We start from the raw sequence: 17,845 nt of genomic DNA, 5'->3' as shown, positions 1-17,845 counted from the left end.
ATTCTTCTTCATTGTTCTTTTTTTCTTAGCACTCAAAAAAGGTCCCTCCTTGATTGATCTATTTTTATTATATTTTATTTAGTGGTGACAAAGTGAGTATTAATATTGTTAGAGCTGGCCTTGCTAGATGACCATGTGAAAAGAAGCTATATTTTGCTATTAAGGAATAACACTGACTTATTTAATTCTGATAAGAGGATAGAAACGAACTATCATTAACCCACGACTTTATTGGCTGCTCTACCGAAAGCTAGACTTGCTTGGTCTTGAGTACTTTCCAGATGTGTATATTTCAAAAGTAGAATTTCCCAACTCACACAGTCATTGCTAAGACATGTGGCAGTTGAAGGCCGTTATCTGGAGGATATCCTGATGGAAGAAGGCTGTTGAAAATAAAGATACTATAATCTATTTTTCTGATGTACTTAGCTTACTCTATGTAGTTTTGTTCAATATTCAATACAGTCCCATGTTCTGGAAAAAAAAGTGGAATTTAGTATTCTAGCCTCACAAATGGTAATACTTATCTGGTTGACATTTTGTAAAGTTGTAAATTCAGTTCAGCTTTCTTACAAGTTTAAGCAGACTCATCAGGCCAACAATATTTAAAGAGATAGCAAAAGAGAATCCAGAAATAAACCAATCTAGACTTTATTGACCTCTGGTTGTTCCCTGTTTTCCAGTAGCTTTTGACTCCACCCAGAAACATCCACACTTAGAGGACTGCTTCTTCTAGATTCCATTTTGGATTTTGAGATTATCCTTGAGGAATCACTTTTTAGTTGTTAAGTACAGTAAAGTAATAAAAAAGAGAAACTACTACGCTCCTATTTTGATTGTATCTTCTTTGAGAAGAGGATACTTACTGTATGTATTCTACCAATAATTATTGCAAGCAGGATGAATGGGCAGGATTGAAACGGTAAACATGATATATCTTGGTTTCACCAAAACATTTAATAATGTATATCTTAGGGTTCTGTTTAGCAAATTAGTTAAATCAGGATTAGATATCCACAATTAAATAGATACATAAAGTATTCAGTATCCACCTGTGAAGTTTAAGAATTGTGTAACCTGAAAACAAACTGCTGGAGACAATCGGAGTTGAAAGTAAAGTTCACATTGATTTCTTACTACTCCAGTTTCCTACATATGAACATTTGATGGCATATACAGCTGAAATAAATAAGTTATTTCTATTGCTACTCTTACTCTTTGTTTCTCCCTCAAGTTTTAGATTACAATCTCCTCTGGCAAGAGATCAGATTTCTTATATTCTACATACCACTAAATGTGCTAATGGTGATAAATAATAATAAGCAGTTGCTTACAAAAATTATTATACCATTGGCTAAATTTAAGCCACAGTACCATAAGTCTTTGCCTTTCCCATTGAGCAATTATTCCTTCAATAAAATATAAAAATCTGATATCATTGATAAAATGCATGTTCTAAGTAATTAAAATAACACTGATGTGTACTCTTCTTTTGCTATTTGAAGGAAAGCTATTACAACATACGTATTTACAGAGTAGCTGCATTCCTGTATTTAGAACACTGGCTCTTTTGCAAATGGCTTAGGCAAGTGAGAATTTTCTATAATTCTGTGTTTCTTTGGCAATAAATAACTATGTTTAAATCATTTACCTTATGTCCACACTGTACCTCGATCTAATTATTTGGGTCATCTTTCCCATTGAAGTTTTTTTAACAGAATGTGTTACATAAAAAGAACTTGAACTGGTATTTCATTTTGATAATATATGGGGAGAACTTTTTACAGGAGCAAATGTAAGTTGAGCTAGACTGGCAGTTTGTCTGTAGTCAACCCTTCCTAAACACAATTGCAAAAACGCACCTATGAGCATGAAAGGTATAAAATTGGTTTCATGCTTGTTAAGAATGTTTTGAAGCATTCATCAGTATCTTGAAAACAATGTTTTCTGCAGATAACTAGACTTTCAAATCTGAAACCATTTATTAGGAGCAATAGCACTTGTATTCCTTGTTCTCAAGAGAAATTTTGCAGTTAAACAAAATGGGTTGTTATTTAAGGATGTAGTAGAGGCTAGAAAAGCTTATTTTCAGTCACTGCAGAAAAGACTCATTATATATAAAGGGGAAACACCCAAATCCTATGCTTCTGAATTATTTTCATTTTATTCTGGAAAGCAAAGGATTTCATTTTAGAGTTGATGCTTGTTCAAAAGTGAGAGAGGCCTGTTTTGAAATCTTGCTGATAGGCCTTAAATGAATGTGTAAAATGGTGATGGTGTTTATACTGTTGCTCACAGAGTACTAAAGGTGCTGAAAAATAGCAAGACTCTAACAAGTCTTGAGTCCATTGGAGCCTAATTCCAAATTTCTCATTGTTTTGATTTTTATTTATGGATTAGAAGCACATATTGCTTCGGTAATGAACTCTAATTCCAATTACTTGGTTTATACATAACTATCAGAATCTAGCTTCATATAGTATCTTCTTTGACTGAAAGAATGAGAGAATAACAAGATACAGTAAATTTTGGTATATTGATAAATAAACCCTACTCCTGGTTTATATACTGTGTGTGTACACATACATAAAATGAATTCCTATGACTCAGGCCTGGCTTAGTTCAGATTATATGCTTTGTCTGTAACAAAATACTTGGTTAATAAATTAGAGCATCTACAGTGCTCTATGGAGGAAAGTCAAGGTAAAAGGGAGAGAGAATACATGGGCACTTAGTCAGAATGACAGTACATCCATGCTGAACCATATTTCTCTGTCAGCATATATTTTATGAGTTGTATTCAGAATATCTGTCCTTTATTACTAGAGCTATTTCTGGTGTGTGTGTATGTGTGTCTCTCTCTCTGTGTGTGTAAGGGGGAGAGAGAGAGACAGAGACAGAGAATGATTGCACTTACATAGATATATGGAGATGCGCTATGGAATTAATCCATGAGCAAGTCACAAGAGAACCTTGGACACTGGATATCAACTGCTGTCATTCCCAACCCCTCCACAAAGGCTTTTGAATTAAAATAAAATATTCTAATTATTACTATTGGAATAGTTTAGGAACCAGTGTAGGAGGAGTGTAACATATGCTAAAGAAACTCGTGCTGGTTGCCATAATTTCTTACTTGAAAACAGGCTAGTTAAACTTTTTAACTGGACTAGTGTCATACATGCTTGGAAAAATAAACCCATGCAGATTTTGTTGAATTCATGAAAAGTTGAAACTCAGTAAAGAACATGTTCTAAATCACATAGGTAAAAAAACCAAACTTAAAACTGTGTTGTTACCTGAATAATCTGTTGTAGATTTTTGGCTTCAGGCAACTAACTGAATATATGTTTCCCCCTTTCTTCTTTTCCAGACTGTGCAGTTTGTTCAGGGAATTTTTGTTGAAAAATATGACCCCACAATAGAGGACTCTTACAGAAAGGTAAAATATGAATTTTTCAAAAGTTGTATGAAATCATACTCTTTATTTCAATCAATGAACTAATATAAATTTTATGCCTTGTCTGAGATAAAATTACCTTTACAATGACAAATAGTTTCTCTGCAAGAAAGATTCTGATTATGGGTCATTGGTTACTATACTGATACTGATACTAATACTATACTATGAGCCATGGTAGTGCAGTGATTAGAATGCGGTATTGCAGGCTATTTCTGCTGACTGCCAGCTGACTGCATTTTGGCAGTTCGATTCTCACCGGCTCAAGGTTGACTCAGCCTTCCATCCTTCCGAGGTTGGTAAAATGAGGACCCAGATTGTTGGAGGCAATATGCTAACTCTGTAAAACTGCTTAGAGAGGGCTTTAAGGCACTGTAAAGGGATATATAAGTGCTAGTGCTAGTGCTATACTATACCATACCATACCATGCTTATGCTTATACTGTACATAGATAACTTTTTTTCTGTAAAATGATAAAGATATGATCTGAACTGGAATCATGATCCTCAGGGAAAAAACTTTTGATTCTATTCCAATTTCATTTCACTGCCAACAATTAAGCAAAAACTGATATTTGCTCCAAAGTTGGTGTTCGAGCCAATTATACTGAGATAAATTGTTCTAGCAATGATCTGTTGGTAGAGAGTAGGGAATGGCCTTTGAAAGAAGGGCTCAATTTAGTTTTGAAGTTCTGTGTTGGGTTTTCCTACATTCATAGTTTCTGAAATAATCAGCCATCTCTCCAAAGCAAAGAAAGTTTATTATTAGAAGCCTGTTGTAGCCACATATGTTATACCAACAATTACATGGAATGAAGTTACAGTTACTGTAGGCTTGTTTTACAATATCAGACAAAATATGTAAATCAGAATTTGTCAAAGCTATTTACTTGCAGCATCTTAATAACATTGTGTTTATGTGAAAGGAAGATAAAATTTAAGATGGCCCCACCATAAAAGTACAGTTAGAGGTCGTTTTTTTAAAAAAAAATCTCTATGCTGACAGTATTACTATACTCTCAGCTAATCTAAAATGTTCCTTTCAATTTAAAGTTGAGTTATTTGGGGAAAACACTGTCTTTTTCAGTATGTGAATTTTCTGGTTATTGTAAAAGTAACACAAGCTAACTTTAATCACACGAAAGACTTTTTAAACAAAGTATGCAACTTATATTCTCCAATTGTCATTATTGCAGTAATTTATGATTACAAGCCATAACATTTATAAAATCCACAAGGTAGATAAAGTGCTTTATAATTTCATTTCAGATATTTTTACTCTTGATTAAAATAAATGTCAACACTGTCTAATAAAAACTTCCAAAAACTTCCAAAAAACTGTCCATATGGATAAATATTCTAGTGTGCCAAAGTTTGGCATATGAATAGTCAAACACGTGCTTTCATATGTTTAATTTCAAATTGGCTATCTATGGTAGAGCTAGAAAAAAAATGTCTTTGTTTTACAAATATTAGGTATTACTGAATGAAATGGTCTGAATAAGTTCCTGTCAAAACTTATAGAAGCTTGGCAAAGATTGGGTTCATCCAGTACATTAAACCATAATATGGCTTGTTTGTTTTCAGCTTAGCATAATCTTTCCTTGTAATTTGGAAGCTGTGGCTAAAAGTGTACTGTGCAAACCCTTGTATTCAGTACAACATAGCTAATATGCAAAACACACTACTGAAAACTTTTCTAATATTCTACAAATTGGGCAGTCTTATATTGATTAATCTGTGTGTTTGTAAACACTTGTGATCATGAATTGTCTCACCATAGTTGTGTGCTAAAGCAGGGGTCCCCAACCTATGGGGGGGCGGCCCACTATTGGGCTGTGGCCTCTTGGCCTGTGGGCAGCAGCAATGATTGGCCAGTGCGTGCACACATATGCATGCAATCCCCCACTCATGCTAGTGCCCATGGCCCCATTTGTGCATGCACGGGGGTGCATATGGGGCCGCTAGCACCAGGTGGGTGCGTGTAGTTCCTTTGCGCATGCACAAATAGGGCTGCTAGCACCGGGCAAAGTGTGCATGGCCCATTTGCACATGCATGAACAGGGCAGCTAGTGCCTTGACAGTGTGCACGGCCCCATTTGTGTGCATGCGCATGCACCAATTTGGAAGTTGCTCTCCTTCCCTCTGGGTCGGCAGAAAGGTTGGAGACCTCTGCTAAAGCACTGAATTTTTAATGCTTCAGTGGTGTGTCTTATCCCTTTGCTTTTCAGCAAGTGGAAGTAGACTGCCAACAATGTATGCTTGAAATCCTCGATACAGCAGGGACAGTAAGTACAATCTATAATACATTTTGAAATAATTCCATTTGAAGACAGAAGTAAGAAGCACGAGATCCAGTGTTTAGGAGAAAGAATCTATCTTTCTTGGTCTAATTTTTATTATGATATATTCAAGAGTAGCTCAAGTCATATAATTACATATTTAAGATTGCTTTTATGAGAAGTAAATTTGAATTTCATGATCTTGGGTTCCAAGTACAGAATTCCAATAATATTTTTTAAAATATTTACACAAGTCAGGAATAATTTAGCTTTGCTTAACTATGACTTAATTATTACTTTCTTATTGGACTCTTACCAGACCAACTTGTTATGGTCATTAGCTAGGGCTAATGTCAATTGCAAAGCAGGTAAATATGGAGCTAATTTTCCATATTAATATTGACCTTTCTGTATTTTAATACTGCTTTGCTTTTTACAGCAGAAGTTTCTGTTAATAGATTTTATCTGAAGTCATGTATTCCCATAACATATGGTCTGACTGCAGTTTTCTAAAACTAGCCGGTTACTTCAGCTTTGCTGTATAAGTATGTATATGAGAGAAAAAACTAGAGTCTAGTTGGAATATTATACAATTGTTTCACTGAAAAAATAGAGGCACACTTCTGTTGTAAAATATAAGATAACTCCTAAATTAACACTGGAGAACATAATTGTTTGGGATACTTCTTTTCATTTCTACATTTTCAAAAATTATATTGAAATAATTGATATCATTAAAATATATTAAAGTGCATTGTGTATTTGGTTATTTACATAGTTGGTTAATGTTAGATAGATTATGATTATTTTGTATTTGTAACCCTGTACTCAGCTTTGGGAAGTGGGGGAGGGGCTCTGGGGTGGGCTGGGGAGGGGATAATATTGTAACTTTTCAATAAAAAAAGATAGAAAAAAATATATTCACATGCTTCATTGGGTTTCTGGAAGAGCAGAGTGAAAATTTCAACATTAACAATGGCACTTTTGTCTCTGGTTTAACATGAGCTAACTAATTAGTGAATTTTTAAATATATGTATATATTGATTACAGGAGCAATTTACCGCAATGAGGGATCTGTATATGAAGAATGGTCAAGGATTTGCACTAGTTTATTCTATTACAGCACAGTCCACGTTCAATGACTTACAGGACCTGAGGGAACAGATCTTAAGGGTCAAAGACACTGAAGATGTAAGTAAATAGGGTTTTTGTCTTGTGAACCATTGCATTTTTAAACAAGGCAGCATCTGTTTTTGTGCAGTGTTTATGTGACTGAAAAACCGTTCTAAATATTTTGTATGATGCAATAACATTCTCAATTGAGCATCAGAATGGGGGGGGGTTCCTAAATTTTCTTTGTCTGAAATGAAACCATAATTTTGTTTTTATGAATATAGTTATAATCTTCCCTGCTACAGAGATGAGTACAATTAATGAATGAGTGAAGTTTCCCTTCAAGTCTTCTCTGTCAGGGTAGGGAAATCAAAATGGAGAAATGGAACTGGATAACATATTCTAGTCTCTGTCTAACAAATTGGATCTGATAAGGCTGAAGATGGCTTTATTTTGAAATCAGAAAATACTGTATTTAAATTATTATTCTTGAAGAGTAACCTACTAAAATACATGAGTGGAGGGATTTTAGTTGCATATTTCTACTTTTCTAATGTTATACCAATCATTGTTTCATTTTCTTTTCTATAAGCTTTTGCTCCCACTCTGGCTTAAGTAGATATATAAAAATATTTGTAAAACTAATCTTCCTTAAAATAGAGATTATTTTTCTTGCAGAGCCTTTGAAACCCAATTCTTTTCCAAGCATTTAAGTGAAAGTCCTATAGCTTGTGAAGCTATTTTCACACATGAAGTGAGACTTTTATCACATGATACATCAAATGAATTAGATTGAAGATTCGTTCTATAATTCTGATTGTTCCTGATTTTCCATTTGTACTAACATATTGTCAGGCTTTAATATGCTAAATGTTCTCTTTTGCACTGTTGTGAAAGGCATTGCCAAGGGGCATGAATGACTACCTCTAAAATATAATATACCCTCTTTTAATCAAAATGCTTTCTCTTTTATTTGGAATCTAATTTTAAAAACAATAAGTTAATAGTCATCTTGAAGTGAATTAAATGCTATCAGTGTGGAGTAGTTGAGAATATGTAGCACCACGATGTTCATACTTTACTTAAATTCAGAACCTATTCAGTATTCATTATTAAGTTATAATTTGAAGCACAGGTATGCAAGCTAAAATGATGAATTTGCAGAAAGCATAAAAAAAACTTCCTGAGAGGTAGTATATTTCCCACTTGGCTTATTCATGTTCATCACTTATTTATCTGTCTCCTACAAAAAAGCAAATTTTGCCAATGTGTAAAAATTATCTCTATATCTGATAGTCACCCAGAGTTGGAAAGTCCATTATCATTCTCCATAGGTAAACATGTTTTTCCCCATACCCTGTCCAGTTTAGCCAGGCTTAAAAATGCTGATAGGACCAAAATTTTAATCTCCTTTTTTTCTTTCCACTCTCCCACTCTGTGGGTCGGGTTTTAATTGTAATAGTCAGGCCAGCCTCATGTACTGTATGTTGGCTCTCACCAGAAAATTCAGTGATAGTAGTTTTTGCATTTACTCTTGAATATAATGAAGAAAACAACTCCTTTAGATTTTCATTTTATAGATTTGCTAGCAAGTACATAATTGTGTTTGCTCACAGATTCATTGTTATTTACATTTTTGTTCAAGATGTCTACATTGTCTGAGCTTTTGCCAAATCTTAGAGATAATTTCTTTTGTAAGAAAGATAACTTCTCTAGCTCTTTACCTCAATTCCTAGTTCTTTATGAAGTGCCATCCTTTTCCAGAGTAAATGTTTAGGGTAGATTTAATAGGTTGCATTCTCAACAAGTATAGAAACTAATGTAGATTTGTAATTTGGAACCCTACACCACTTCAGACAAATGGCTCTCCAATGTCTTCTTAAAAACTTCCAGTGTTGGAGCATTCACAACTTCTGGAGGCAAGTTGTTCTACTGATTAATTTTCTAACAGTCAGGAAATTTCTCCTTAGTTCTAGGTTGCTTCTCTCCTTGATTAGTTTCCATTCGCTGCTTCTTGTCCTGCCTTCGGGTGCTTTGGAGAATAGGTTGACTCCCTCTTCCTTGTGGCAACTCCTGAGATATTGGAACATTGCTATCATGTCATCCCTAGATCTACTCAATTCCAGCAATTGTTCTTTATATGTTTTAGCCTCCAGTCCCCTAAGCATCTTTGTTGCTCTTCTCTGCACTCTTTTTAGAGTCTCAACATCTTTTTTATATCATAGTGACCAAAACTGGATGTGCAATATTCCAAGTATAGTCTTACAAAGGCATTATAAAGTGGTATTAACATATGAATGGTATATGAAATTGGGGGTAGAAGTTCAAAACTGATATAAAAGATTCTCTTCCTGAACTCATTGGAATTTAAACATCTCCTTTTTATGTTTGGATTGAACTGCAGAGCATGCAAATGTAATTAATTAAAATAAAATGTAATTCAATTTTCAATTCACTTCAATTTTAAATAGAATATAAAATCAGAACATCAAGATTCTTGGCCAGACTGCAAACTCTGACAGACTTCATCTCCTCAGAAAGTCATAACGTTCTTGCAGATTTTACATTGCCCTGATAATTAAGAATTAGAAGGTATGAACGTTTGGAAAGTTCATTGTATATGCTTACTTTCTCATGACAGGAGACTAGCCAAAAATTATTTTTTAGGCCGGACCAAAGTAAGGAACTTCAAGCATTTATCTCATTGTCAGTTACACATACATTTCTTTTCTCTTTGTACAGGTTCCCATGATTCTGGTTGGCAATAAATGTGATCTGGAAGATGAACGAGTAGTTGGCAAAGAACAGGGACAGAATTTAGCAAGACAGTGGTGTAACTGTGCCTTTCTAGAGTCATCTGCAAAGTCTAAAATCAATGTTAATGAGGTAATATTGGTTGATTTTTGAGCATGTGTATACACATATCTTCTATTTATATAGTTGTATTACATTTTGCCAGTAGAATCTCTCAGAAATGTTCCCTTAATGTGCCAGTCTGAAGAATGCTTTTCAGATAACCACCATTGATGCTTTTGTTCCAAAAATTCAATTAATTGAAAATGAGAATTGCTCCATCAAAGCATAAGCCTACATTGCTGCATGTTAATGTTTTCTTCTCTAATGCATAAGTGATAATAAATTCTACTATTTCATTAGCAAAATAAATGTTTTAGGAGAAATATCTTGACTCCTGATGAGCAGATTGAGGTATTCTTAATAAATGATCAATTTCCAGATATTGTGAAAACAGTAGCATTTTTTTTTACTTATAGCTTTAGCTGATAGAAACTGTTTGGTGCCTTCAATGAATGGTGAATTTTACAGGGTTTCTTCTTTTCATATATGTATGTATTGTTACGTATGTGTATGTTAAATGGTATGCTGTATTTTTTACATTCTTTGACTTGAACTAAATGAACAAATTAATATAAATAGACCTGCGTAAATACATATGCCATGCAAAAAAAATTAACGAATTTATAATGCCACCCAATTCCACTGGCTCTAGATAACAAAATGATAATTTAACATGCCTACACACATCTCATGGACATTCATGAGCATAGTTTTAACATTTTAAAAATAGTTTTAAGATATATGACACACCCTAGAAGTACTGCTTGTCACCCATGCTGTTGCATTCTGGCCAGCTGTGGTTTCTTATCCATCATTTATAGACATCCTGCAAGAGGAAAATTGTAGTAATCCAACTTTGAGATTACTATAGTCTGAGTTCACTCTCTTTATCAGCCAGATATGATAAATATACTGTCTAACATTGATGCTACATTGAGGAAGACCCCCAAGTTGTGAACCTGATCCTTAAAGGTGAGTGGGTCACCTTCACAACAGGATTGGCAAGATATTAAATAAATGCCTGAATCATAAGATATATGTGCCAGCTTTGCCTAAGTATTGATGCTGGCTATAATAATGAAGTTGTAGTCCAGTGCAACTGGAAATTATCGTGTTATGCAGGATTGCTAGTAATGTGTCTTGACAAGACTAGAAATGTAAGATTTGGGATCTCCAAAAGCACTCCAAAAGTTAGCAAGGTATTCCAGAAGAGCATGAATTGTCTATTGGTTATTAAGTTCAGTATAGGCACTAATAAATTAAATAGACATTCTCTTCTAGTGAATGAGGTTTTTAATGTATGTGTCTGGTAGCATTTATTTTGAAGATGAAAATATGTACTCCCTCATTTTTCTTGTTGCTTTTCTCTTCCCCATCTCTTGCCCAGTTTTTTTTCTTTTCTTTTTGAGAAGACTACTCAAGTTTCTGTATTGACCTTTATATTGTTTGGATTCTGCCAAGAGGGTGGAACTGCTAAAGATTGCAGTATTATTTTATGATTTGGAAGCAAGAAGTGACTTCCTCTTGTAATTTCCATTTTTCAGAATCCAAAAGGGTTTTTATCCAAAAGAGCTGTTGTCATACTTGCTTTGATTTTCTTAAACAAGAGCTACTATGGAAAGCACACTTTGCCAATCCGGTTCTGAACAGTAGATTAAAAGAGGAGTCAGCCTTCCTTCCTTAGGAAAGGAAAATTGGACTTCCAGTTCCCATCCCTCACAAGCAGAATAGTTAAAAGAAAATTCAGATCTAACTGAATTATAAATTTAAAAGTCCAATGTATCTGGTGGATAGCACTTCTAAAAGAGAGCACATTATTTTTGTTTTTGTTGTTGGAATCAATATTTTTTAACAAATCTAGAGGATCTGCTTGTCTTATTCTATCAATTGAGAGTATAAAGTTAAGGCTTAAATATGCTGTCTGCTTTTACTTACAATATCAGAGCATTTCAACCTCTTAGGACACATTGTTGGTAATTATTTTGGAAAAGTGAGACTTTAATAGTATAGACTTTAATAGTGAGAGATTATGAAAATCATGTATATCAAAAATTTCAGACAATCTTAACAGGTCTCAACAAACCCAATTACTTTTAACACATTACAGTTGTTAATAGATAAGGTGTTTGTAATCTCTCTCACTTGTAAGTTTTTAAGAAGAGACTGGACAGCCATTTGTCTGAAATGATATAAGGTTTCCTGCCTTAGCAGGGGGTTGGACTAGATGACCTCCAAGGTCCCTTCCAAATAATTATTATTATTATTATTATTATTATTATTATTATTATTATTATTATTATTATTATTATTATTAAGCTGAATCTGCATAACTAACCCATCTCCCCCCACATCTCATCCTAATTTAAATCCTATATCATTTGCATTTAATGCATTTGATGAAGTGAGCTGCAACTGAAAAAAGTTTATACTTTTTAATAAAATGCATTAGTCCTTCTGATTCTTAAGGGAGGGGTTTTTTTTACTTTTTTTGGGAGGAGGAAAATACTGGATTATATAGGGCTGTCAGGATTTAGTATTTCTCTCATTTACTAGGAAAATGGGTTGTGTTGCACAAACCATGAGGAACCTTTGAACTCTGAAGTTCATGTTACCAGATTCTACATTTTTGTAGAATGTGGATTTTTTTTCATAAAAATGAACTGGTGGAATGACTCAACCCTGAATGTTTAAAAATTAAATAATTCATTAATAAAAACATTAAAGTGAAGTGCTAACAATTACATTAAAATAATCATGGACTTCACATAATTAAATAAAATTTAAATAAATGTATTATTAATACATTAAATAAATCCTTTAAAAGATGCAGTTGCTTTAAGGATCTTCGCAGGCTGTCCCTACTGAGGAGTAAAAGTGAAGGATATGGAAACAAAATAGGAGGATCCTTGAAACCGCCACTTTCAGAGGATGCAGCTACTTTGTATTAATTCACTTTCTTACACCTGGTTCAAATGTTTTGAATAGTATTAATAAATGATTAGTAGTAAGAGGGAATGTCTTGGAGGCATCACTATCAGAAAAGATGGTAGGTGCTAGCTGCCTATTCCTCCAAAATCTTTTTTCAAATCTGTTCATTGCAATCTTTGTCCTCTAAGCCTTATGAACAATGAGCAAGAAGCAGTCAAGTCGACCTTATTTGAGTGCTGATATGTTTTGCTTGGCTGACAGCAGAAACTCATATAACTGTTTATAGAATATTACTGTACTCAGGGCTTTTTTTCTCATAGAACGCTCAGAACGGAGTTCTGGCACCTTTTTTGGATGGAACCTTGTAGGGTAGGCAAGGCGGGTTGTATGACGTGTGAGTTCCGGCACCTTTTTCTTTTACAAAAAAAGCACTGACTGTACTGGTTTTATCATACTTTTAGAAAATGCTTGACTATACTTTGGGGCTTTTTAAGATAACATCAAGGAACTAATTTCTAGATTTTACAGTTCACAAAATACTAAAGCTTGTTGGAATCTTTACATCATGTTGAAAGAGAAAAATGAGTTAAATTAGATTTTAATAGAAGGGGAATATGGCTCAGGGTTGAACAATAGCATCCTTGGTGTTTTCTGAGCTTGGATTGCTTATACTGATGACATTACCTAGTTGGGTAATGAAACATCTACAAGCAAACAGCCAAGTTCAGAGAGCACAAACAACATCACCTGAAATGAGGTTTCCCTGAAGGTTGCGTTACTACAGAGTTGGCTTATAAGCAACTGTGCCTGCAGTCTCTGAGAGAGGAAGGCGCCTTTATCCAGACTATATCCACACAATAAAATATGATATTTGTGTTTATATAATAGTTGCACATATACTGTAAAATGATCTATCTCCAAGTGCAGTGCTTTGCAAGTGAAACACTTTGACATTAATGATTTGATAAACTTTTTTCAGGTTTTCTTAGCACAGCTTTGTTAGATTGACTATTCTCAGAAAGTGTTCATATGTCCTGCAAAAATTAACTCTCTTATAAGAGAGAGAAAGGGAAGCAAATAATGTTTGGGGCATCATGGTGTTAAGGGACGCGGTGGCTCAGTGGGTTAGGACACTGAGCTTGTCGATCAGAAGGTCGGCAGTTTGGCAGGTCAAATCCCGAGTGCCGCGTAACAGAGTGAGCGCCTGTTACTCGTCCCAGTTTCTGCCAACCTAGCAGTTCTAAAGCACATAAAAATGCAAGTAGAAAAATAGGGACCACTACGTTGGGAAGGTAACAGCGTTCCGTGCGCCTTTGGCGTCTAGTCATGCCGGCCACATGACCACGGAGATGTCCTCGGACAAGCGTTGGCTCTTCGGCTTTGAAACGGAGATGAGTACTGGCCCCTAGAGTTGGAAAACGACTAGCACGCATGTGCAGGGGAACCTTTACCTTTACCTTTTATCATGGCGTTACGTATACAGAATTTACATATAAACAGTAGCATATAATGTTTACAATAGCCAGTAGAATGGTACTATTTTTATAAGGATTTTATAGGATATGATACTGTCTTTGTTGAAGCAATACTCATTTAAAGTAATGGGAATATTTTTAAGAGCGCACTTTTTGTTTTGTTTTGTGTGTGCATAGTTTCCATGGTTAGGAAAGTCCCAGTAGGAAATCAACTAAATCTCTGTTTTAACTGAACAGTCTTGTGCTTTTGTGACAAACTCTTCTTTCTGACATCAGATTCCTTTCAGCTTTTTTCCTCACTTGATACAGCACAAAGCTCATTAAATGAAATTTTATAAAAAGTTTCCATTCTATAAGACCCATTTCTCTAATTGTTCTTGGTGGTTTTTTAAATGTCTCTCTTTTGTAGATCTTTTATGATCTTGTCAGACAGATAAATAGAAAAACACCAGTGGAAAAGAAGAAGCCTAAAAAGAAGTCATGTCTGCTGCTTTAGAACCACAGCATGCAGCAGCTCTGAGCCAGGTAAGCAAACACATTCCTTTAGGTTCAGCCTTGTCAAAAGTTGGGGTCCTCCAGATGGGTTAGACTTTCATTACCAAAGTTGTCTGTCAGCATGGCTGAACAGTCAAATCTGATTATTCTTCCTTGAGACATGTTTCTACTGAGTTGACTTTACCCTGAAGCTAGCTACTCTGTTATCTAAGGGCAACTGCGGACTGTGGAACAGAAGCTACAGTGGAACTAAAAGCTGTTTTCTGTAAAGTTTTGGCAAGCATTCTTTCTAATTCAGTACTTAACATAAAGATCATCCTTTAGTTCGAGACCTGGATGCAAAACGTTTACACTGTAAACATGACATGCACTACATTTGGTGTAGTGCAGACATGTCAAACACAAGGCCCGGGGGCCAGATCTGGCCCGCGAAGCCATTTCATGTGGCCCACGAAGCCATCCTGGAAACAGTGAGGGAACGGCCCCCACTGCCTTGGCCCTGGCCCAGAGACCCTCCTCCTGCCAGAGACCCTCAGATCTGTCCCACTCCTGCCCAGGCCCCCATAGGCACCCTTGATGCGAACGATGTAGAGCTGGCCACACCCACCCAGTAGGCCATACGCACTCCAGCCACGCCCACCCAGTAGGCCACACCCACCCTGGCCACACCCACCCAGCCCCCTGAGGGCAACCGCAATGCTGATGCGGCCCTCAATGAAATTGAGTTTGACACCCCTGGTGTAGTGTTTTCGTCTGATAACTCATTCTTTTATATACTGTACCTTCTTTAGCCAGTATCCTGCCACAAGTGCTTTTTTTTCCTATTATTGATAAGTGTTTCATCATTACAGTATGTCCTAGGATGTTCTTTTCCTTCCCATTCCTTGTTTTAGTTGTCATTAGATTTCTATCTCACTTTTCTGTCCATCTCTTCACACATTTGTTAGAAGGCTTGATTGCAGCTTTAATCTACAAGCTCTAAAAGGATTGATTTAGTATATAGATGATAGGCTAACCATTTGTAAACAGATTTAGTAGCTGAGTAGTTTAAAATGCTTTGTAAGGGGTGGGAAATTAATATTGTTATATTAATCAGCATTCAACTATGTGTATATGTGTCACTTTTTTTTTTCTAAGACACTTTTTTAAAGCCTTGTAAGGTTTTTTCTTTTCTTCTTTTTTAATATTTGGTATTTTCTTTTCTTGAACAAACTAATATTATACAAGCTCTAAAAGAAGTTTCTGGTCATGTGATTTATCTTTCCTTCTCAGTGCAAGAACTGAAACTTGGGTTGGGTGGGGGCATGCACAGTAAGATCAACATCAATTGTCCTAGTTCCTTCTCTGTTTGATACTCTTGTACATTCGGAGGAAAATGAGGTCTTGAATTGAGGTCTTTCGAGAAGTCAGAAGCTTGCATAATTACTTACAATTTTTTAGTTGATTCAGTGAAAAAATAGATTTATTGAATTAAAGTATTTATATCCAGCTCTTCTGATGAAAAATGTTTTATGGTGTGTACATATTTTTATCGGCAAAAGATGCAGTCAATAACACAAGGATAAAACAGCAGTTGCAGAAATCATAGACTCATCCTCTTTTAGCCTTCTCTCAACTGCTGTCTCATATCCCACACCATTCCAGAAGGGCCTCTCACCCCCCAGGACTGACAGCTGTTGAAATAAAATGGGGATCCCCCTTGTTTGTATGTCTACTTGTATTCAAGTTTACTGTGATTCATCCATGAACAAATGTGAGAAAATTAGAACTATTTTAATCAGTGATAAATCTATACCAATGAAACATCTTTAGGGAGGAAGTTTCCCAGTTGGAATATTGATACAGAAAGGGCAGGTCCTTCAGTAGGTATCTGCCCTTCTTTCTGAAACCTACAACATAAGATGTAATCTGGAAAGTAAAAAAAAAAACTTTCCCAAAAAATAGCTTGAATTGACTCGAGATGTATTGGACAACAACTCCCAGAATTCCCTGCCACTGGTGCTGATTGAGGATGACTGGTAGAGGACTCAATGCTCTTTTATGCTGCTACAGTGAATAAGACAACTTGGTAGCTCACATTAAACTTTTATCCTAAAAAAACTGTTGAATTGGATGTTAATTTTTCCCTTTGACTTCTTTACCTAGGATCACAGGAATGAAGAACTGTTGCCTAATTTGGAAAGTGCCAGCATTCCAGAAATTCAAAAAAGCTACACCACAAATTGACATCATAACTGAAGAGGCTTCTGTTTTATATATTATGTGAAGAAATTAGATCTTACAATGGTTTGCACAAAGGTCCCTGAGGAAAAAAAAATAAGAAAATAAAATTGCTCTGTGTATATCTCTTGGAATTAAAGACAATAGTACTTCTCTTTTGCAATAGCAGTTAACAAATGTGATAATAAATATAATTGACTCTAGTTGTATGATTATACAAGAGCATGGATGCATTTCAAATGTTAGATATTGCTACTATAATTTCATATTGACTTCTTCCCATAATCCTGTGCCCATCAAGCACTAAAAATGATCAGTCATTAATACGATATCTATCATGATAGATACAGCTATACAAATTTTACTGTTCATATTCACTGCAGCGATACCTTTCCAAGTCATTGACTTCATTTTATATTTAAAAAGTTATGGACTATCATTATTTTCATTCTGCCCTATATTCTAATTAAAATTGTGCATTATGCTTTGGAAACAAATGGGTCTTTTATAGGAAAATAAACTGGGATAACTGATTTCTATGGCTTTGAAAGCTAAAATATATAATATACTAAACCAATTCTAATATTGCTTCTTTGTGTTTTACTGTCACAGATTAAATTACAGCTTTTATTATTGATTAAATTTTAGTACATTTCCACTTTGTTTGTGTGTTACTCTTTTAGATTGCAAATCTCGGTTTTTAATTGAAAAGGTGAAAAACATTTGTAATAGTAAATACAAGTACACTAGTAACTCTCACTTCAGTTGTACCAGAAAGTCTCTTACTGGATATCGGTGCAAGCAGAAGTGATTTGAAAATACAGTTAAGAATTTTTGTACAAGTAAGCAATCTTTAAAGAATGCCCACCATTGTATTAGATAAACACGGTGAGTAAAAAGTAATAATAGATTCAGATAAATATGATGGATAGGTAGATTATAGTTACAAATATAGGTACCTTTTCAGTTTAATTCTGGAAACTAGGATTAATCTGTTGCCTAGTTTGCTTATATG

General features: G+C 34.9%; 1 protein-coding gene across 3 annotated transcripts in view; it reads left to right on the top strand.

Moving 5' to 3' along the window:
• RAP1A (RAP1A, member of RAS oncogene family) overlaps positions 1-17,488 on the top strand; it is an 88,866-nt gene extending 71,378 nt beyond the window's left edge. For all 3 annotated transcript variants that reach the window (XM_081325714.1, XM_081325716.1, XM_081325715.1), the window contains exons 4-9: positions 3,374-3,442; positions 5,692-5,748; positions 6,794-6,934; positions 9,599-9,742; positions 14,525-14,640; positions 16,756-17,488. In XM_081325714.1, the coding sequence (XP_081181840.1) occupies positions 3,374-3,442; positions 5,692-5,748; positions 6,794-6,934; positions 9,599-9,742; positions 14,525-14,611 (498 nt within the window). In that variant the 3' untranslated portion in view covers positions 14,612-14,640; positions 16,756-17,488. The remainder of the gene's footprint in view (positions 1-3,373; positions 3,443-5,691; positions 5,749-6,793; positions 6,935-9,598; positions 9,743-14,524; positions 14,641-16,755) is intronic.
• Positions 17,489-17,845: the final 357 nt, after the last annotated feature.

Source organism: Vipera berus (genome assembly GCF_964194415.1).
Source record: "Vipera berus genome assembly, chromosome: 3".
In the NCBI taxonomy this organism is placed as follows: domain Eukaryota; kingdom Metazoa; phylum Chordata; class Lepidosauria; order Squamata; family Viperidae; genus Vipera; species Vipera berus.
This window is presented reverse-complemented; position numbering and strand designations above follow the sequence as displayed.